Source organism: Dermacentor albipictus, chromosome 3 (genome assembly GCF_038994185.2).
Source record: "Dermacentor albipictus isolate Rhodes 1998 colony chromosome 3, USDA_Dalb.pri_finalv2, whole genome shotgun sequence".
NCBI classification, from domain to species: domain Eukaryota; kingdom Metazoa; phylum Arthropoda; class Arachnida; order Ixodida; family Ixodidae; genus Dermacentor; species Dermacentor albipictus.
The window spans coordinates 193,251,466-193,274,118 of record NC_091823.1 but is presented as its reverse complement, the minus strand read 5'-3'; the positions used below and the strand labels follow the sequence as shown (position 1 = coordinate 193,274,118).

The following is a 22,653-nucleotide window of genomic DNA, read 5'->3' as shown; positions in this document are numbered from 1 at the left end:
TCTTAGTATTTATATTAAAATGGCGAAGTTTCAATGATAAATGGTTATGAGCTACCTTATCAAATGCCTTCGCAAAATCAATAAATATTGCGTCTATTTGTGAGGAGTCGTTAATAGCTTGGTGCAGGTCAGAGACTAGCTCGAATAACTGCGTCTCACATGAGCGACCCCGTTGGAACCCGTATTGGTTAATGAAGAGGAGATTGTGATCGGTTAGGTGTTTCATAATTGCTGACGATATAATGTGTTCTAATGGTTTATATGGAATACTGGTCAGTTAAATAGGTCTGGCCGGACTTATAGATTGGAATTATTTTAGCCATTTTCCATTCGTCAGGAACACATCCTGAATCAATAGATTGTTGAAAAAGAGCGGCGAAAATGCGAGATACTGGTTTAGTCATTTTTAGTAGTTTTTGACAGATTCCGTCTGGACCGGGATCCGAGCTGTTAGAAAGACGATCAATAGCAGCTTCAATGCCATTTTGGGAGATTATGATATCACTCATGATGGAGGTAACAGCACCGAGTTCAATGTTAGCGGGAACGGGAATAGCACTTGTAAAAACAAAACATAAGAAATAATTTAATGCACTAGCGACCTCTGATGATGGAAGGAATTCATTGTCTTTCTTTATGGAAATGAAGCCTGATGATGATCGTTTGGGGTTTATTACTTTGCAGAATTTTTTAGGTGTTGTGGGCATGTTTAACATGTTGGAAATATCATGGTTGAAAAATGTGCCTTTGGCTGCTTCAATTTCGGCTTCGCATAACTTGGATTGTTCCCAATAGCACTTCCAGGCATCATCAGATGTCGAAATTTTAGCTTTTTAATAAGCGCGCCTTTTTTTATTTATACAGTGCCTTACGTGAGAGGTGAACCACGCACTTCCAGTAGACAGAGTTATTTGTATTTTTGGTATGTTCTTTCCTTTAAGTTCAGTCTGCTTGTTACAAACAATCATCCAGTTATCATTACTATCATGATTATGCATGCCGCTCAAGAATTCTACACAAAAAGCCGAGAGCTCACTGGTGATCATTTGAACATTTGCTCGGGCATAATCACAAATGGTTTTCTTTTCCTGTACTCTTGTTTTGCGCTTTATATAGTATTCACAGTGAAGGACGTTGTGGTCACTGATGCAATTTAACACATGAACAGACACGTTGACAGGTTCAGTGGTCAGCACAAGATCCATGATAGCATCCCCCCGTGTTGGTAAGGAAACTATTTGGCTTAATCCGTAAGAAGAAATGACGTCAATAATATCCTTACATTCTGCTTTCCTTGGGCTGCCTTCAGCTGTAACCGTCCGCCACAAGAATATTCGAATCGATTTGCAATGGGTCTTACCATTTTTTCGAAGTTATTATATTCGCTGTGCATTTTACAAACTCGGCCCTTTTATTTTCTTTTGTAGTAAAATAAACACTACTCCTTACTATTCAAACTGGATTAAGTCGTTTTTTTATTTTTTAACATGCTTACTAGGGAGTGACAGCATCGGGTGACGTGGTGTGAATTTGTCTTGGCATAAAACAAAATTCTGTGTCACCCAGGCGATTTCGCAAAGGCACTCACGGAAAACTTCGAAACCTCAGGGAATTTCGAAGTGTCAACATGGTAGACACCCTGAATATGCCACGTAGCTGGACAGAACCAAGGTAATGTTTTAAGAAAGAAACCGGCCAAAAAAGGACGCAAACAGGAAACATACAAGACAGGAAAGAGGCTGGACTTGGTAGTAGTTGGTAGTCCAGCCTCTTTCCTGTCTTCTTGTATGTTTCCTGTGTGCATCTTTTTCTAGCCGGTTTTTTCTTAATGCATTGCACTAACTAGCCCGGCAACGTGTTTCACTAGTGAGGGATTGTTGTTTGTCGTCGCTTGGAAACTGAAATTGTTTTCTGAATTCTACCTAATTAGTTGATCAGTCTTAAATAATTCATCAATTTCTCAAATAATATAACTAGATGAAAAGTATCAATGAGAAAATTGTAGAGGAACATTGGAAACTCCCGATACAGATTTCTCTTGCTCGATACGTGCTACATAGGTGTTTTCCTGAGCCTGAAAGACGCCCCAAATACACGCAAAATCGCCGTGCGACTGCCAGCTCGAAGCACTTTGCGTATATTCGCATGCTATATGAATTGCTACCATACGCTATATGATCTGTCACAATACACCGTATACGTTTTGCTAACGGGAGCCGTTACCATGCCCTATATGAACTGTTACCATACGCCGTATACGTTCTGCTAACGGGAACATTTACTATGCCTATATGAATTGTTTGTATACGCCGTATACATTTTGCTAACGGAAAGTGTTACCATGCCCTATACGAACTGATACCATATGCCCTAAACGTGTTGCTAACGGGAACTGTTACAATGCCCTATATGAACTCTTACCATGCGCTATATTAACTATTACCATACGCCGTATACGTTTTGCTAACGTGAACTGTTACCATACGCTATATGAACTGCTACCATACGCCGTTAACGTTTTACTAACGCGAACTGTTAATATGCGCTATGTGAACTGTTGCCACACGCCATTACGTTTTGCTAACGGGAACTGTTACCGTGCCCTATATGAACTGTTACCATACGCCGTATACGTTTTTTTAAGCGGAACTGTTACTATGCCTTATACGAGACTGTTACCATGCGCCGTCTATGTTTTGCTAACGGGAAATGTCACCATGCCCTATATGAACTGTTGCCATAGGCCGTACACGTTTTGCTAACGGGAACTGTTACTATGCCCTATATGAACTGTTGCCATAGGCCGTACACGTTTTGCTAACGGGAACTGTTACTATGCCCTATATAAACTGTTACCATACGCCGTCTATGTTTTGCTAACGCGAACTGTTACCATGCGCTATATGAACTGTTACCATACGCCGTCTACGTTTTTGTAACGGGAACTGTTACCATGCCTTATTTGAACTTTTAGCTTGCGCTGTATACGTTTTGCCAACTTGAACTGTTACAATACATTATACGAACCGGCACAGCGGCGGTGCGCAGCAATATAGAGTCAAACTCTCCTCTAGTGATATCTCTGTGACTTTTCTCTTCCTAGTATAGCACGCATCGCAATAACGGGCAGAAGGTTAAGGCGCTGTGTCTTTTGTGTTCCCTTAATATTTTTATCCCGCTATTGCGCTGTTTGATGTATCAACAAGCCTGGCTCACAAATATTATCTCTTCCTGTGGCACAGCAGCGATGTTTCTACTTATGCCCAGTGATCCATGCCGTCCAACGTGGAGTTGAAAGCCCGGCTGGCTGACCGGTCCTGTCTGCTGGAACGCGTTCGCCCTCTGGCACGCTCGCACTCGGCGCTGCGCCAGCAGGACACCTACTTCGGCGCGGCCCGAGGGAGGCTGAAGCTGCGCTGGCAGGAGCTGCTCGCCGAAAACGGAGACGTCCAGGTGACAGGAAATGTTGTTGGGCGAAGTTAGATAAAAGAAAGGTTTAATCCCTGCCTGCTGCACCGAAGTATCGCATGCGGCGAATAAAGAAAAATGAATAGGACGTATTCGTTACGTCAAATATAAAAAGTTTCAAAAAAGAAAGGCAGGGGGTGGGTTTCTAGTACCACCGAAGCCACGGCCAAGAGAACGGGACAGCAAACAACGGGATTTATTATACAATTGCCATATATTTACATGCAATATAGGTATACATATTTCAGCCTTTAGCTTGACTAACAAATTTATATTTTTGGTGGGTCCTGCTTATTACATAATGTCGTTCTTCTCTTCAGGTTGCTTGTGCTTGGTAGGTTGGGCGTTCAGGTTCCGCCAGGTTTTCTTCATTCTCTGGGCCAGGGTCTCTTATGGAAAATATGATCGCTTGGCGCAAGCAAAGCAGAACGGGAGTTAACAAGGGAAGCGCCAACTTTCGACTGTTTATTCTATATTGTGTAACATCCAATATATACACAGACGCTAATGCGCAACACACAGAGCAGCTACAATCACGCAACACCCTAATCATTGCCAGCTATATATTAAAAAAGAAACTTCTTTTGGCATGAAAAGTTGAAACTGGTGTGTCACTAATACAAGATGAACGTCGCTCTTTAACGTGAAACGTCTCTAATAATTCACGTGTGTGGTATCCCTGCTTTTTCCAAGAATCCGTATCTTAATTAGTTGCTCACTTGTGCCCCACACGGATGTGAATTGCAGTGCTTAGGCAAATGTGCTCCGTCTTTACCTTCCAGTGACAGCGCACGTTCCCTCGCACGCTCATTTACGCAACGCCCAGTGTGGCCGACATATGCCTTACCGCAAGACAGCGGACTCGTATATGACTCCGGTAGAATTTTTTTTTGTACGGCTTGGCATGTATTTCACAACAACGACGTTTCTTGCTCCCATCCGAAAGAATGCGTGGACACAGCTGGGTGAGCTTCGCCCTCCAAAACGAGGGCACACCGAAGCAACATTTCAGTTCCTATTAAAACCAAACTATGACACCTTCCCAAAGTTCTATGCCCTTCACATTGAAGGCAACATAACTATTAGAAAACTATCACCTTTCATGGTATCCAAATGCCTATCAAACACGACCGGATCAGGCAACAAAGCATCAAAGATGGCAAGTGGAGACCTCCTCCTCGAACTGACAAAGAAAGAACAAGTCGAAAAAATCAGTGAACTCAGAAGCATTGGTGACACTAATGTCACAATTTCCCCACATCGCTCGCTCAACACCAGCAGAGGAGTAATATCAGAAGATTTCTTAAACCTCAGTGACGAAGAGCTCCTTGAGGGATTCCAGGAGCAACATGTAATCAAGGTACAAAGAATAACACTTCGACGAAACGACCAACAGATCCCGACAAAACACGTAATACTTACATTTGGCTCCAGTACTGTGCCAAGTTCACTCGACGCAGGCTACCTGAAAATCAACGTCCGACCATACATACCGAACCCAAGGCGGTGCTTCAAGTGCCAGAAGTTCGGACATGCATCACAATCATGCAGAGGAAAGGAGACATGTGCAAAGTGTAGTGCCAACGACCATCCATCTGACAACTGCAATGCTCCCGCACAATGCGTCAATTGCAAGGGCGATCATCCAGCTTACTCACGAAGCTGCCCTTGCTGGAAAAGAGAAAAAGAAATAATTGCAATAACTGTAAAAGAAAAGATTTCATTCCATGAAGCGAGGAAAAGGCTAGCGCACTTACCTCAAGTACAGTGGCTAGAATAGGGAAGTGTGACGACCGCCGAGCGGCTCGTATGGGAGGCGCTGAAGCCCACGGAGAGGGAACCGCATGGGGGCGCTCGCTCCCGCATTCACGTCATGCCCAGACACAGCGCAGAACACGTCGCCTGTTTCGATAGCGTCGTGTGCGTGCAGTTTTCGTGTCAAGTGTACGTTTCGCCCGCTTTAGCATCTGTGCAGTCATGCCTAGTAGGCAGAGTCACTGTTTTGTGCCCGGCTGCACAACAGGCTACAAGTCGAGCAAGAAGAAACTGTCCTTGTTTGGTGCACCTAAAGACTCAAGTGCGCTCGCACAATGGCGGCGTGCTATTCCTCGCACTGACAAAAACCTGGAAGAAAACTGTGCAGTGTGCGAGTTGCACTTCGACGAACGGTACGTGTCAAGGCACTTTGAGCATAAAGTGAACGGTGAGCTCGTCCGCATCGAGAGAAGTAGGTCTGTGCTGCTTCCAGCCGCAGTTCCTACTTTGTTCCCGAACCTACCGGCTTGTTGTTCAAAGAGGCTGCCACCAGAGAGAAAGCGTCCAACAAGAAGTGAACAGAATGCGCCACCCAGGAAGAAACGAGCAAAGGGAGCTACCACACCTGTAAGTGCTGAGTGTACGACAGACAGTGTTGACTTCGAGAATGCATCGTGCGCGCCGTTTGACAACTTGACGTTACCGTCGTGTTCATGGGGAAAACACACGCTTAGTGCTTCGCCCCTAACTATTGCGTACAGTGTGTGTGAGTCCACTGAGGACAAGAGTATTCTGTTCGCCAAGAAACTAGTTGTGTTCACCCAAGATGAGCATGGAGTGAAGCAGGAGGTGTTCTTGAAGGGGGTGCAGATACCGCACTGTGTGTCAGACGATCCTGAGTGTTTGTTCAGGAACGTAGATGTTCTCAGCGTGTGCGCGGGTGCAGGAACTCTTAAAGAATTTCCTTTCATCATTGGAAATAAGAAATTTTCAGTCTCAGGAACCGTAATCTCAAGCAAGAATTGCCAGGGAACCGCCAATGAAAGCAAGCCATGCATTTCATGCAAACATTTGAGGAAAGCTCTTCTCAATCAAAGATCTGCAAGGAAACAGCGCAACCAGAGTCAAGCTGCACGTATTTCACTAAGAAGGCGGATGCAAGCGCAAGCTATCAGACGGCTGAAGGCTAGGCTTTCATTGTACGAAGAAACTATCCAGAAACTGAAGCAGCAGAGTGAGGAGCTCGAAGAAACCGTCCTCAAAGGCCGACTAAAAGCCCTCACACCCAAGCAACGGCTCGCCGTCATGCAGTGTTTTGAGGGTGCTCGACGGAAGTCACCGAAAGGTATGAAGTACAACCCGGATTGGCTACTAGAATGCATGATAATGAGGATGAAGAGCCCAAGGCTCTATGAGCACGTGAGACGGGAGGGCATACTGCTGCTGCCTAGTCGATCATGCCTCAAGGTTTACACACGCAAGTACAAGAGTGGGGTCGGCTTTAATTCTGCTGTCTTGGCAGGGATTGCCAAGAAAACAAAATCAATGGATGAATTCAAACGACACGGCGGACTCATAGTGGATGAAATGAAGTTGTCAGAATGCTTGAATGTTGGCACAGGAGGAAAGGTGGAAGGGCTTGTGGACTTGGGAGAGTTTACACCTGACTCCGAACGACGCATGCCTTGTGATCATGGTTTGGTCATTATGTTTCAACCATTGGCTGGTTCATGGCACCAAGTACTGGGTTGTTTCGCTTCCAGGGGAAATGTGAAGGCTGCACTGCTTTCGAAGATCTTAATGGAAGCCGTGCTGCTTACAGAGAAAGCAGGCCTCAAGGTGGATTTTATCACCTCTGATGGAGCCTCATGGAATAGATCTATGTGGCGCAAGTTTGGGATATTTGGGACCTCATCCTCGATAAAGTCATCCGTGCCACATCCCGTCGAGATAGGGAGGCGCCTTTTTTCATTTCCGATTTTCCACATTTGGTGAAATGTGTCAGGAATGGCTTTATTAAAGCTCCTTACAAAACACCAGATGGTGCTATTTACATGGAGCACATCAAGGCAGCCTACGATGAAGATAAATGCGCAGTAACATTGAAAGTGATGCCTAAAATCACGTTGTCGCACATTCGCCCCAACAACTTTGAAACGATGAAAGTAAACTTCGCATTCCACCTGTTCAGTGCTGAAGTTATCCGTGGGCTATTCTTCTACAAGAGCGAGATATCTAAGCATTGGAGTGACCCGGCACCAACACAAGCATTTGTGCTCATGATGGTAAAATTAATTGAGGCCATGACAGCACGCATCTCATCAAAAGGGCTTAAAGTTGGTTCTCCCCAGGAAAAGAACATTATCGATTTTCAAGAGTACCTAAACAAATGGGAAGCTTCCTTGGGCAGTTCCAAGCTTGGATTCATTTCCGCAAGCACTGCTGAGGGACTGAGAGTCACTTTGGATGCTACTCTGGGCCTTCTAAAGTACCTCAATAAGAAACTTTGTTTCAAGTACGTCCTCACAAGCCGACTCAGCCAGGACTGTATAGAAAAGTTCTTTGGCATTATCCGCCAGTTTTCAGGATGCAACGACCACCCGACAGCTACCCAATTTTTAATCACAGTGAACTGCCTAAGCTTCTATGATCTGGTAAAGGCACCAAGCAGCGGGAACTGTGCAGGAGGCTCGCTTATCTCTCTGTTAGCCGATGGAAGTGAGGCCAAACAAGTGAATTCGCTGCTTGACAAAGGCAAGATCGAAGAAGTTTCTGAGGTGCTCAAGAAATCGAAGATCATTCCTGATCATGTGTATCCCGAAAAGACAAGCGATGCCCGACTTGTCTTTTACATAGCAGGGTATCTTGCCAGGAAGACTATAGTAAAAAGCGGCTGCAGTGACTGCTTTGGTGAGCTTCTCGTATCACCGCAGAAGGCGAACAGAGATCTCGCTGTACTTACAGATTTTTGTGATAATGGTGGCCTACTTTATCCTTCGGAGAAGCTCTTCTCCTTTGTGGATGCCCCTGAGGTTACCTTCACGACGTGGTTCAGCTACAGTGAACTACACCAAGACAGTCTGAATGAGCTGACCTCCTGCCTGCAGAAAAATTCTGTCGTCGTCGGCTGTGCACGCCATGGTATCGACCTTACGAACCAGATTATAAAGTTTTTTTTTCATCACACGCCTTCACTTCTTCACGAAGGCCCTGAACAAGGAACGCGCATCATCTCGCGAGAAAAGAAAGCATCTGAAGCTCAGTCGTCTTACATGAGCAATCAGTCGAAAAGGGACTGCTTCGCGTCTGTGTTTCTATATTGTGAGTCGGAAACTTAGTCTTGTTATGACAATAAAAGTATTTGTGGCCCTCACTCTTTTGTTTAAGGCACTGCTTAAAATCCAGGTCGAACGGAAACGCCATTATCGTGAGTATGCGACTGCCCGTCGCTTGGATTTCGTTAAATGCATGCCGCATTCGCTAGCCTAAAAACTTCTAGAGAAGATTTTGCCACATCCTTGCGCTGCACCATGTTATTTTAGACTGTGTAGCAACATGAACGCTAATTCGAATAAAGAGACGCAACTGGGCGCGGCCTAGGCAACGCGTCTGCTCCAAGCGCCTGACGTGTAAGCGGGTTACAGCGCCACCTGTCCCGTTCCCTGCGAAGCGTCACGGCGAAGCAGGCGCGCTCATCACACTTCTCCTATTCTAGCCACTGTACCTCAAGTAAGCTACGCCAGTGTGACGCGGCAGGGGGCAGCGCCACGCCGGTCTCAGGAGTCTACAGGGTGCACGTCCGGTACTCCTGTAGAAACCCCAACCGCCCCTTGGTGGCTGCAGCCAGTGCTGCTCCACCAGGAACGAATACGGGCCCGCATAAAACAGTGCCGCAGGGCCCGAAGTTGAAGCGTACCCCACGGCCCGAGACGCGCGTCTCGGCGCCTGGCTCTCGATCGTCCAGTCCTTCAGAAAAGGCGATGGAGGTCGATCCAAAAACCCCGGCGTCATTGACGCCAAAAGACCCGCGCTCCTTGGAGCGCACACAGAAGGAGAAACATATTTTAACTTCTGTGAGAAAGGGAAAGGTAATCTGAACGGTTACCGCCCTTCATAAGAGTAATCACCTTTTAAATACATGTCACCTACAATTTGTAAGCTCACACGCATAATATATCTTTTTCCCGATTCCTATAAGATGGCTTTTATCATTCATTGGAACTGCAGAGGCCTAATTCACAATCTAGGTGACATCAAGGACATCATAAATAAATTATCACCAGTAGCATTCTGCCTTAAAGAAACGAACCTGGGACCCAAACATACACATTTTCTTAAAGGTTTTACTGTCATAAGAAAGGACCGCGAGCACTCCAGCCGTCTATGAGGAGGTGTCGCTATTATCGTCCAAGGCGGCATCCCCACACGGAACGTTTCACTACAAACTGCGTTTGAGGCAGTAGCCGTCACTGTTTTAACTTTTAAGACTGTCACCATATGTTCGCTGTACATCCCTCCCCATACCCATTTCACAACTCGAGACATGGAAAATTTAATTAGCCAGCTGCCGGAGCCTTTTGTTTTAGTTGGAGATCTTAATGCTCATTGGACTCTTTGGGGCAGCGATAAGAATGACCCAAGACGACAACTTATCGAAGATTTCATTTTGACAAACAACATATGTCTTTTAAATTCAAGTGCGCCAACTCATTTTTCACCGAGTTCACGCAATTTTAGCTGCCTCGATTTAGCATTTTGGTCTCCGGATATTTTTACAGATGTTAAATGGGATGTACTCGAGACTTCATATTGGCAGTGATCATCTACCTGCCATAATCAACCTCACCTCAACGCTACCCATTATATCCTGCAAACCACGCCAATGGAAGTTACAGATGGCAGACTGGGCTGTTTTTACAGAAAGTGCCAGGCTGGAGGAGCTTACTTTAACAAACTTAAGCATTGACGAAATTAAGGAAAAATTTACTCACTGTATTATTTCTGCAACTGAAAAGGCCATTCCACAATCTTCTGGCGTTGTTCGCAAAAAGCTAAATCCTTGGTGGACACACGAGTGTACCATAGCAAAAAAGCTGCAAAATAAGGCCTGGGGAATCTTACGCAGGTACCCAACACATAACTACTTTTTAAATTTTAAGCAAGCCAAAGCGAAAGCTCGATACATTCGGAGACAGGCAGAAAAATCTTCCTGGCAAAAATATGTATCAACAATTAATAGCACCGTCACATCCAAAAGGATGTGGGAACAGGTAAGGAAGTTTAAGGGGGAATACACACCATACACGATACCCATACTCACACCTTCAGGCACTCAGACAACACTACAAGAACAAGCGAATATACTTGGGGAACATTTCTATAACGCCTCTAGCTCGGCTAATTATACAAACAGGTTCTTAAATTACAAACTACCTGCAGAAAAAGAGAAACTACCAACTACTTGTACGTCAAGGGACGAATACAACGCTCCACTTACGTTACAAGAGCTTAACAGGGTTCCCTGTGCTGTCAAAAAAACTGCAGTAGGCCCTGACCGGATCCATTATTCTACGCTTGCACACCTGTCCCAAGCATCCGTAGATGCTCTCCTTAAATTTTTTAACAAAGTATTTGAATCTGGAAGCATGCCAAAATGTTGGAAAAATGCAATAGTTGTGCCTTTTTTAAAAACAGGAAAATCCCCCACATCCCCAAGCAGCTTTAGACCCATTGCCCTGACAAGTTGTTTGGCAAAATCGTAGGAGAGTGTCGTAAATGCGAGGTTAACCTTCACGCTTGAAAAACGGAATTCCATTGATTTTCACCAGTGTGGCTATAAGAAAGGGTGTTCAACGACAGACCACCTCGTCCGACTTGAACACGAAATACGTGAAGCATTTTTACACAAACAGCACTGCCTGGCGGTGTTCTTCGACCTAGAGAAAGCGTACGACACCACGTGGAGATTTGGAATCTTACGTGACCTCGCCGCGCTAGGAATCCGTGGCAAAATGCTAAACTGTCTCGCTGATTTTATGTCCAACAGAACATTCCAAATCCGTCTAGGCACTGCGCTCTCGCGCACATTTATCCAAGAAAACAGCGTGCCACAAGGTTGCGTACTTAGCACAACACTCTTCATAATAAAAACGAACTCTGTCAATAAAGTAATTCCCACCTCCGTTATGCACTCCATATACGTCGACGATCTGCAAATAGCGTGCCGCGGCTCAAACTTACGAACATGTGAAAGGCAACTCCAGATAACAATAAATAAACAAATGGAGTGGGCTGAGAAAAATGGCTTCCGCTTCTCTACTCAGAAAACTGTTACAGTGCTATTTTCGCAAACACGAGGGTTGTACTTAGACCCGGATTTAAAATTGAATGGTGTCGCGCAACCGGTAAAACAAGAATATAAATTCTTGGGAGTAACCATTGACAAAAATCTAAACTTCCTTGCCCACATTAAAGCACTAAAGATTAAGGCAAATAAAGCATTGAATATCCTGAATGTTTTATCTCATAAGCACTGGGGTTCCGACCGAACGTGTCTTTACGTATTTACCACTCTCTTGTTCGCAGCCTTTTAGAGTACGGCTCTGTTGTTTACGGCTCAGCCAGACAGTCCTACATCCAACGACTTGAGCCAGTACATAACCTTGGACTGGCAAGTGGTGCCTACAAAACTTCACCTATTCAAAGTTTATACGTCGAGTGTAATGAACCCTCTTTACAGCAGCGCAGAGCATTACTGACTTTTTCCTACGTACTAAGAATTCAGTCATCATCACAACACATATGCTACAACATCCTCACACAATGCAACTCACGCCTACACTATACAAATAAACCGAACATGATCAAACCGCTTGTCCTGCGATATGAGGAATATGTCCGGGATTATGACATCCCTTGCGAAGTCCTCGAGGTTGACAGAAATCCACAGCGTTTGCCCCCATGGTGCGATTTTGAACCGTTATGTGACTGGACATTGACACATTTAAAGAAGAAAGACACCCCACGCGAACTTATTACACAACAATTCCGTGAACTTCAGGACAAATATCAAAATAACGTGCAATATTACACTGATGGCTCCAAAACGAAAGAACACGTGGGTGTGGGGGTCATAACGGAAAACTGGGAAAAAAGTATTCGATTGCCGCAACACGCCTCTGTTTTCACGGCCGAAGTTTTCGCTATATGGGTTGCTGTTAAAAAATTATCGCTGATAAACACACAAATGCAGTCATATACATAGATTCTTTAAGCACACTGAAGGCACTACATCTGAAATCTGAGTGTCAACCCCTGATTGGAGACATTTAAAACATGGTGGCTTTTAACGAATACGGGAGGTCAATTCGTTTCTGCTGGGTCCCAAGCCATGTTGGGATACCGGGTAACGAAGCAGCTGATCGATATGCATTGATGGTAGCACACAAAGACATTACAAACACAGCGCTACCATACAAAGATAGCATCCGCGCAATTAGAAAAGCCTTAACGGTAAAATGGCAACGCGAATGGGACCGTTGTGCCGACAACAAGCTACATCTCACGAAACCCATACTTAAGAATTGGAAGTCATGCTATCATCAGGAGCGGTTCATCGAAGTAGTTTTATGCCGACTACGCATTGGGCACACACACCTCACACACAATTACTTAGGAAAGAAGACACACCAACATGCGAGAAATGTCAGCAGCCACTAACAGTTATACACATATTACTCACATGCACGCAGATTTAAACACACAGACGAACACTTTGGCACAAATTATATAAACTACACATACCGTTACACCCTGCTCTAATTTTAGGTGATGATCCGTTAGTCCCATTATGTGACGTTCGTAAATTTCTAGACGACACTGTATTTTTACATAAAATATAGATTATTAACATAGTCTTTCACTTTACAGACTGTATTTAAGAACACCTCGTGTTTGGCGCAGCATAGCCTTAGCCGCTTTTGCGCCATTAAACCCCCATTTAACTTACTAACCATGAGTAATACATATCGGGCCCCTCAGTTAGCCCCCTTTCTTCTCGTTTGTTTATATATGTATATATATATATTATGATATTATTATGATATTATTATACATGATATTATTATGATGCATGGTGCTCCGCGTCAATTGCTAACAGACCGTGGCCATACGTTTTTGGCCAAAGTCATCGATGACATCATGCGTGGCTGCTCAATACGGCATAAATTTACCACATCCTACCATCCCCAGACGAACGGCCTCACTGAGCGCTTGAACCGCACCCTTACAGACATGCTATCCAAATACGTTTCCGATGACCACTGTGACTGGGACCTACCTCTACCTTACATTACCTTTGCATACTACTCTTCCCGTCTCCAAACTGCTGGCTTTTCCCCGTTTCAACTCTTGTATGGCCCCGAACCAACGCTAGCACTGGACACTGTGCTTCCGTCCGCCACAGCTTTAACTAGCGATTATACCCATGATGCAATCGGCCATGCTGACCACGCTCGCCAACTTGCGCGCGCTCGTCTACAAGTGTCTCAAGACAAGCAGAAGCAACGCTATGACCACTGTCACCGCGATGTCCATTTTGTGCCCGGCAGCCTCTTGTTGCTTTGGCCACCTTCGCGTAAAGTTGGCCTATGTGAAAAACTCCTTTCTTGTTACACAGGCCGCAAAGTGACCGATGTCACCTATGAAATCGTTCTAGCCTAGCCCACTACGTCCTCCGCTGTGACAACCAGTGATATTGTCCACGTCGCCCGACTCAAGCCCTACAACTCTCCACGCGCCTTGGATATTTAACAGCACCGTGACGGTGCTTTTGCCACTGGCGGGGGGCAAAATTACGAAATCATCAAGCGACGCTCAAGAAACGAGCCGCTGGGAGAACGACGATGAAGTTGGCCGGTGCGCTTGGCGCCAGCGATTGTCGGCCTGGCTGCCTGGCTCCAGTGTAAATAGGCTGTAAATAGCCTCTTCTGTTTGTGTCTTTTTACACGCAACAATAGAAACCAGATAGGGGTAGACCGCCTGATTTGTATTGGACACACACACACACACACACACACACACACACACACACACACACACACACACACACACACACACACACACACACACACACACACACACACACACACACACACACACACACACACACACACACACACACACACACACACACACACACACACACACACACACACACACACACACACACACACACACACACACACACACACACACACACACACACACACACACACACACACACACACACACACACACACACACACACACACACACACACACACACACACACACACACACACACACACACACACACACACACACACACACACACACACACACACACACACACACACACACACACACACACACACACACACACACACACACACACACACACACACACACACACACACACACACACACACACACACACACACACACACACACACACACACACACACACACACACACACACACACACACACACACACACACACACACACACACACACACACACACACACACACACACACACACACACACACACACACACACACACACACACACACACACACACACACACACACACACACACACACACACACACACACACACACATATATATATATATATATATATATATATATATATTGTGAGCATTATTCGTACGCTTCATATTCTCACCTGTACATACTCATCATCACCCTTTTGGGGCCTGGTGGTGGGGCTCTCACTCGAGAGAATAAAGAAGAGACTGGCTGCCTAAACCTCGTATCACAAGTGGTGGAGGTGCTGGGTACCTATTCTTCCGCGTTCGATGCGCACACAAGTCCTTGAAGCCTTGCACGACGACCCATCTGCTGGCCATTTGGGATTCCACAAAACATACCACCGCGTTAGGAGCTGTTTCTTTTGGCCAGGCATGTCTACCTTTGTGGCCAAGTACGTCGCTTCTTGCGTTCAATGTCAATGGCGGAAACGACCAACTTCGCCTCCTGCTGGGCTTTTACAGCCCATTCCATGTCCCGAGACACCGTTTGCCATCGTTGGGATAGACCTAGTCGGCCCTCTGCCCATAACGCCAGCGGGTCATCGATAGGTCGTGACAGCTGTTGAGCAGCTCACACGTTACGCAGAGACCGCTCCTCTACGCTCTAGTTCGGCCTCCGACGTTGCCACCTTCTTTCTAGATGCCATTGTGCTGCGCCATGGTGCACTTCGTGTACTGTTAAGCGACCGCGGCAAGACTTTCATGTCAACAATGCTAGCAGAAGTACTCGGAGCTTGTGGCACAGTTCATAAGACAACATCAGCACATCACCCACAAACAAATGGCTTAACCGAGCGATTTCATCGCACACTAATAGATATGATATCCATGTAATCGGGCCAAACCACGACAACTGGGACAAACTTTTACTTTTCGTGACTTTTGCTTACAACACCGCTATCCAAAGAACTACGGGATACTCACCTTTCTACCTAGTTTACGGCCGTTCACCGACATTCACCATCGACGCCGCTTTCTTCAATGCCCCAACTAACACCTCGGCCAGTATACCCGCACAGTTCCGAGACTTGAGGAATGCCGTCAACGTGCTCGCTTCAACACAGAAGTCAGTTAGCTAGATCGCAAGCAACGTTACGACATCTCTCGTCGCGACGTCTCCTTTCGTCCTGAAGAGGAAGTGCTCCTTTGGACGCCCATTCGTACACCCGGTTTGTGCGAGAAGTTTGAATCCCGCTTTCTTGGACCCTATATTATTAACGAACAAACATCCCCCGTGAACTATCGCGTTACTCCCGTAGACGTTTCTTCCGACCATCGTTGTCGTGGTTCGCAGATCGTTCACGTTTCGCGCCTAAAACGATTCGTTCGGCGTTCCCCTCCTGGCTAAGTCGCGGCCTGGCTGGCCGCTTGCGCGCGCGGGGAAATTAGTGTGAGCATTATTCATACGCTTCATAATCTCACCTGTACATACTCATCATCACCCTTTTGGGGCCTGGTGGTGGGGCTCTCACTCGAGAGAATAAAGCAGAGACTGGCTGCCTAAACGTCGTCTCACAATATATGTAAATTGACTCGTGCACTTCTTTATCTTTATCGGGCGACCACTTCTCACCACCTAACAAATGTTGTCGCACAGGGCAGGACGCGCCTGCATGTAAAAGAAGTTTCTGGAATGTTATCGATGGTTCCATCCGGTGTCTTTCCCCGCAACTTGTGTAATCTGATTGCATGTATGCGCGACGCGAATAGTGTAGAACGTTGTGGAAGACACGCGGGTCGCAGCGCTTACTCTGGAACATTCGACGACTGATCTATAAAGGCCGACGCGCTTGACCCGCTGATCAGATTTTCGACGATCGCCGACTGTGTTCGCCGCTATCGTTGTGCTTTAAGTGTAGCCTGTCTTTGTGGGCACATGTTCGCCCAATAAAAGCTAGTTTTGTCTTTCACAGTATTGCTACTGTGTTCTTTAACGTCACTACCACGTGACATCTGGTGGAGGTGCTTTTCGTCCATGTACCGGACGCCCCCGACAAGCCGTGATCCAAGCCCGATCCGCAAAGAGAGCACCAACGTAGTCCCGGACCATCGAGAAAGCCGTTGTCTACAACAGCTGCCCCTGGAGCACGGACTTCTGCCTGAGAAGACCGAAAAGATTGTGGCAAAGACAACCACTATGGCAGCGCCAGTGTCACCCGTCGTACTTCAACAACCCAGAAAGCCCCCTACCATCCGTGGAACTACGTCGGAGGATCCGGAAACCTGGCCCGAAACCTTCGAAAGGATCTCGACCTTTAACAACTGGAAATCTGAGGATAAGCTACGACATGTCTACTTCTCCTTGGAAGATGCCGCGAGGACTTTTTCGAGAACCTGGAGTCCACTTTTGCTACATGGGACCTGTTCCGCAGTAACTTCCTGAGGACGTTCACGAGCGTTGTCCGAAAAGAAAGGACGGAAGTTCTGCGGGAAACCCGAGGCCAACTGCCCAATGAGACCATCGCCATCTTCACAGAAGAGATCACCCGCCTTTTCCGGCACGCCGGCCCGGAAATGTCCGAAGAGAAAAAAGTACGTTTCTTGATGCGAGACGTAAAGCAAGAACTCTCCGGGCTAATCCGAAACCCACCAAAGACCGTAGCCGAGTTCCTGACAGAGGCTACGACGATTGACAAAATTTTAGAAATGCGCACTAGGCAATATAACCGCCAAGTACTCACGCCTCAGTGCGCCATCCAAGCGCTGGGCTCCGTTGATCTCCAAGAGACCAGCAGGGCCATTGTGCGCGAAGAACTGCGCAAGGTCTTGCCTTCGTCGCAGCCTCAAGTAGCTTCGATCGCTGACATCGTGAAAGATGAGGTTCAGTGATAGGTTAGAGTTCCTGAGGTGCAACCGCAATTACCGCATCCCCAGCCAGAAGCGATGACCTACGCCGTCGTCGAACGCCTTCATGGTCCCCCTCCGCGACCGCGCCAGAGCCTTGTAACGCCGCAATTCCGTCGTCCGCCGCCGCCGCCGCCGGCACAGCAACCCGTCGCTCAGTGCACCTACGCGAGGAAGACGGGCATTTGACGAGCCCCTGACCACCGCCGCCCTCTGCTACCACTGTGACGAAGCAGCCATGTGTACCGCCGATGCCCATACCACGACCTGGGATTGTGAGGCTTCGCCGTCAACGTACAGCGCCCGAGGGAAGGTGAAGGCCCTCGTGACATCACTGACTACCTCGCCGCTACTCAGTGGAGCCCTCGATGACCGCCCCGATCGCCGTCACCAGGCGGCTACCTGTCGCCGCGGCGCAGACCATACACTGGCCCAGCCCGAGGCCGGTCAGCGAGCCCATATCCGGAAAACTAAATGCAGCAACCGATGGAGGTGCGGTTGATGTTCGTCAAACTGACGAAGATCCTCCGCCGCCGACGTAACGACACGCCGCCGTCCCGACGAAGTGTGGAAGCAAAGAATACGACGACGAAAGACGACGTCCCATACCATCATCATCATCATCAGCCTGGTTACGCCCACTGCAGGGCAAAGGCCTCTCCCATATTTCTCCAACAACCCCGGTCATGTACTAATTGTGGCCACGCCATCCCTGCAAACTTCTTAATCTCATCCGCCCACCTCACTTTCTGCCGCCCCCTGCTACGCTTCCCTTCCCTTGGAATCGAGTCCGTAACCCTTAATGACCATCGGTTATCTTCCCTCCTCATTACATGTCCTGCCCATGCCCATTTCTTTTTCTTGACTTCAACTAAGATGTCATTAACTCGCGTTTGTTCCCATACCAGCCACAGGTCAACTCGACACAGCCGTGATCCGACGCCAAGACCTAACTGTAACGCAAGACAAATAACCACCGACCTCGACGTGCTTCTCGACGGCCACGCAGTCACCGCCTTAGTCGACACAGGGGCCGATTACTCCGTCATGAGTGGACACATCGCCGCCCAGTTGAAGAAGGTTAAGACTGCGTGGGAGGATACCTCCTTACGCCGACTGGAATCTGCACGGCAAGAATTACCGTTCATGACCGGACTTACCCTGCCACTTTCGTCCAACAGTGTTATCCTCCAACAGTGTTCACGAGACGTCATTCTCGGCATGGACTTCCTGAACCAACACGGCGCAATCATCGACCTGAAGTCGAAGTCGATAACGCTGTCGGAAGAACGAGCAATACCGCCTGAGAGCTCTCGTAGTCAGCATGCCCTAAGCATGCTCGAAAGTCAAGTCAGCATCCCGCCTCAATCCAGCATTGTCATTTCCTTTGGCACCGAAACACCTGCCAACGTAGAAGGCGCCATCGAGAGTGACCAACGTCTACTGCTAGACCGTGAAATTTGCGTCGCAAGAGGGATCGCTCGACTGCACGAAGGAAAAAATAAAGTGTTGCTGACAAATTTCAGCCAGGAGTTCAAACGCATCAACAAGGGCACTACGATCGCGCACATCGAGGAAATTCTGGAAACCAGTAATGCGTTTGTTCTCTCCGATTCTGCCGCATCTACCCCGACGACCATAGTTCCCGAACCAGACATCGACGTAAATCCAAGTCTCCCAATGAGCAAGCAGCAACAGCTCAGAAGTCGTCTTCGACGATACAAGAACTGCTTTTCGACGTCATCGAAGATTCCACAAACACCAGTTGCAAAGCATCGCATAATAACCGAAGAGTGCGCTAGACCACTCCGCCAGAGCCTTTACCGAGTTTCGACGCGAGAACGTGAAGCTATTAGGCAACAAGTCGATGAAATGCTCCGCAACGACATCATCCAGCCGTCGAAAAGCCCGTGGGCATGTCCTGTTGTCCTGGTGAAGAGAAAGCACGGAACCCTACGTTTCTGCATCGAGTATCATCGACTGAACAAGATCACGTAGAAATACGTATGCCCCCTGTTGTAGCTTCGACGGGGCGACCGGACGAAAGCTTTACGGCATGAGGCCTAAACGGCCGGGGCGCGCAGCGCCGCAAGAAAGAGTCGGAGTGCTTCAGTCGGGGACCAGACAAAGAATACACTTTTATTTCTCCGAGGGGAAGCAGGAGGCAACTTACAGCGTTTGGCGCTGAGTGGCGCCCTGATGTAAAGACCCAAAACTGAAACCAGAAGTTAACACAGAATACCACATCACCTCTCCCGTGAAAGGAAGAAATGCTCTACTCGCTCTCCTAGCAACAAAAGTAAGTCACGAGTCAAAGAACACATGTTAGCACTGTAACATACATGATAGTGATGTCATCTTTACACAATAGAAAATGATATCTTTGGCTTCCCCATTTAAAAACGCACAACTATAAAACTGAATATGAGTTGTTGCACTCCAGTTCTGCAGTTTCAGTACCCGTCTTGGGCGGACGACGCGATGCAGCCTTGCACACACCGATAACACAAAGAATTCACAAAGTACAAATGTAGAAAGTAACAAACATCTGTGTGCCCCCTGGGACATTACTGATGGGTGGCTCATTCACCCTGAGCCTGACTTGAGACAGTCTTTCAGAGCAGATGACATGATCTGCTGGAAAGCGGACGGCGCAGGTGCCAAACCGAAACACACACGCTTGAAGCGGAAGAGACCGTCATGAGTTATAAAAGTAGTAAGCTCACGGCTTTTCTCGGATAATAAAACCTGATGATAAGCGGACTGCAAGTCCAACTTACTAAAGACAGTAGCACCAGCGAGTCGATGCAACAGTTCATCATCTCTCGGTAGTGGAAAGGCGTCAATGATGATAGCCTTGTTGGGGTCTCGAAGATCGACGCAAAGTCGAATGGAATTGTCCTTCTTTAGAACGACGACGAGCGGAGAAATCCACTCGGACGCAGCGACTCGTTCGATGACATTAGCTGATTCCAGGCGTTGCAGCTCGGCGGAGACTTGCTCCCGGAGAACCCGAGGTAGAGGACGTAGTTTCGCTGAGACTGGTTGCACTGAAGGTGTGAGACGAACGTCGTGGACGAAGCCCTTTACAAGTCCCAATTGCTCTGAGAACAGATGGGTGAACTCTGTTGGAGCGTTGTGCGGAAGAAACGGAGGCTGAACGCTTGGGTCAGCTGGAAGTCCTGATACTTGACATGTGAGCGAAGAACCTTGAATGTCAATTCTCAAAGCTTGAATGGCATCTAAGCTCAGAAGAGAAGTGCCTTGGTTCGTGACGTGAAATGTCACTACTGCAGCGTTGTTGCGATACTTGACGAGCACGGAGAAACGTCCTGAATGCAGAATTTCTTGCTGCGAAAAATTCTTGAGTCGAAGACTCGAAGGACATAATGGAAAAACCTTGAAATGCTGTTCGTGTAGGGAGCTGTTCATCAGCGACACTGTAGCTCCAGTGTCCACGAGCAACTTAAGTGTAGTATTCGCAGTGAGGACTTCGGCGCGAATTGTTGCCGGACGGAAATTCGGTGCTTGAATTGTAAGCACAAACGGGACTGTAGAGGCTGATTCTGTATCAGCGGTAACGGAAACAAGCTGCGTTCGAGCACGAGGCTGTCGCTGCGTTCGGTTCCTCGAACGGCAAACCGAAGCGTAATGTCCCACTTTTCCGCACGCACGGCAGGTAACGTGCTTTGCCGGACAGGCTGGATCGGATGCGATGTGGTGAGGTGAACCACATCGGTACCAATGGAGTGCGAATTCTCGACTGGCTTCGCAGAGTTCGGGCCGGGCGTCACGTTGGCCGGCCGCTCGAGGATGCTACTGTCCGCCACGCCGTTGATCGCCATCTTGAAGGCGCCGGGTCGAGGGAGAAGGGGGGCGGGGACCGCCATCTTGCGCGCCCGGGCGAGGAAGGAGATGGCTGGCGACGCCTTCTTGGCGTTGCGTCGAGATGCGTTGAACAGACGAGCTGCTGAAGACTTGAACTTCCTTGTTAACTTGCTCCACGCTTCGTCCGATTTCCTCGGCTTTCTTGAGCGTGAGGGACGACCCTTCGTACAGCAGCCGTTCTCGCACTCTTTTTGATGCGTCGCCTTGGAGGATTTGGTCGCGAAGAGACTCGTCGTTCCAAGTGCCGAATGTACAAGCAGGCGCTAGCCTTTGTAGCGCGGTGACGAAGTCCCGGAAGGTTTCCCCAGGTAGTTGCTTCCTGTCCCGGAAGATAATGCGATGCACCAGGGGATTGGAGCTTTCTTCATAGTGCTGGTCGAAGATGCGAAGAATGTCTTCGAACGTAGCGGCCGTCTGGTCCGTTTGCGACGCGAGGTCGTAGTAGAGACGCTGCCCCTCAAAGCCTAAATTACTCAGTAAAATGGCTTTTTTCCTCTCGTCTTGTAATGCTTCGCATCCGGTCGCCTGAAGAAACGTGCAAAAAGAACGTTTCCTTGTGAGCCATGGTACCGAGGGAGTACCGAGTAATGCAAGGGAAGGCGGCATGGGGGGTGCTAACGCCACGCTGGGCACGGAGAACAAAGGCGGGGGAGTTGTGGTGGACGACGTCGAAGTGGACGTAGCGTACGTCTTACATGTCGGGAGCAGGAGAGCAGCAGAAGTAGAAAAGCAAGGGCACGTAAAAATGGCCAGGCTTAGCTTGGTTAAGCCAAGAATGCGTTGCATATTGCGCGAGTTGGGGCCCAGCTTTTCCTCCGGCTGTCGTGACGTCACGTCACGTGGTTGCGCTAAAGGTCAATGGTGGCTGCCCGGCCGCGCTCAAGGGCTGAACTGAGTGATTGCAATATGCAACGCATAAAAATAGAAGCAACTTAATAACAAACATAGCAAACTTAAAAGAGAATAGACCCACGTATGAGACGCGCAGCAATGAACAATGGCTCATACCCTCAATGGTGGCTGTGCGGCCGCGCCAAAGGGCGGAACTGAGTGATTGCAATATGCTACGCCTAAAAGTGAGCGGTTTACCTCGTTGCCAGTTTGTT

At 47.8% G+C, this 22,653-nt stretch overlaps 1 protein-coding gene across 3 annotated transcripts in view; it reads left to right on the top strand.

Annotated features, from left to right (window-relative positions):
* The window catches only part of LOC139057688 (adenylate cyclase CyaB), a 153,206-nt gene that overhangs the window by 94,657 nt on the left and 35,896 nt on the right, over positions 1-22,653 (top strand). For 2 of the 3 annotated variants that reach the window (XM_070536413.1, XM_070536415.1), the window contains exon 2: positions 3,268-3,453. In XM_070536413.1, the coding sequence (XP_070392514.1) occupies positions 3,274-3,453 (180 nt within the window). In that variant the 5' untranslated portion in view covers positions 3,268-3,273. Of the gene's footprint in view, positions 1-3,242; positions 3,454-22,653 lie in introns of all 3 variants that reach the window. The other variant, XM_070536414.1, reaches the window with a different exon arrangement.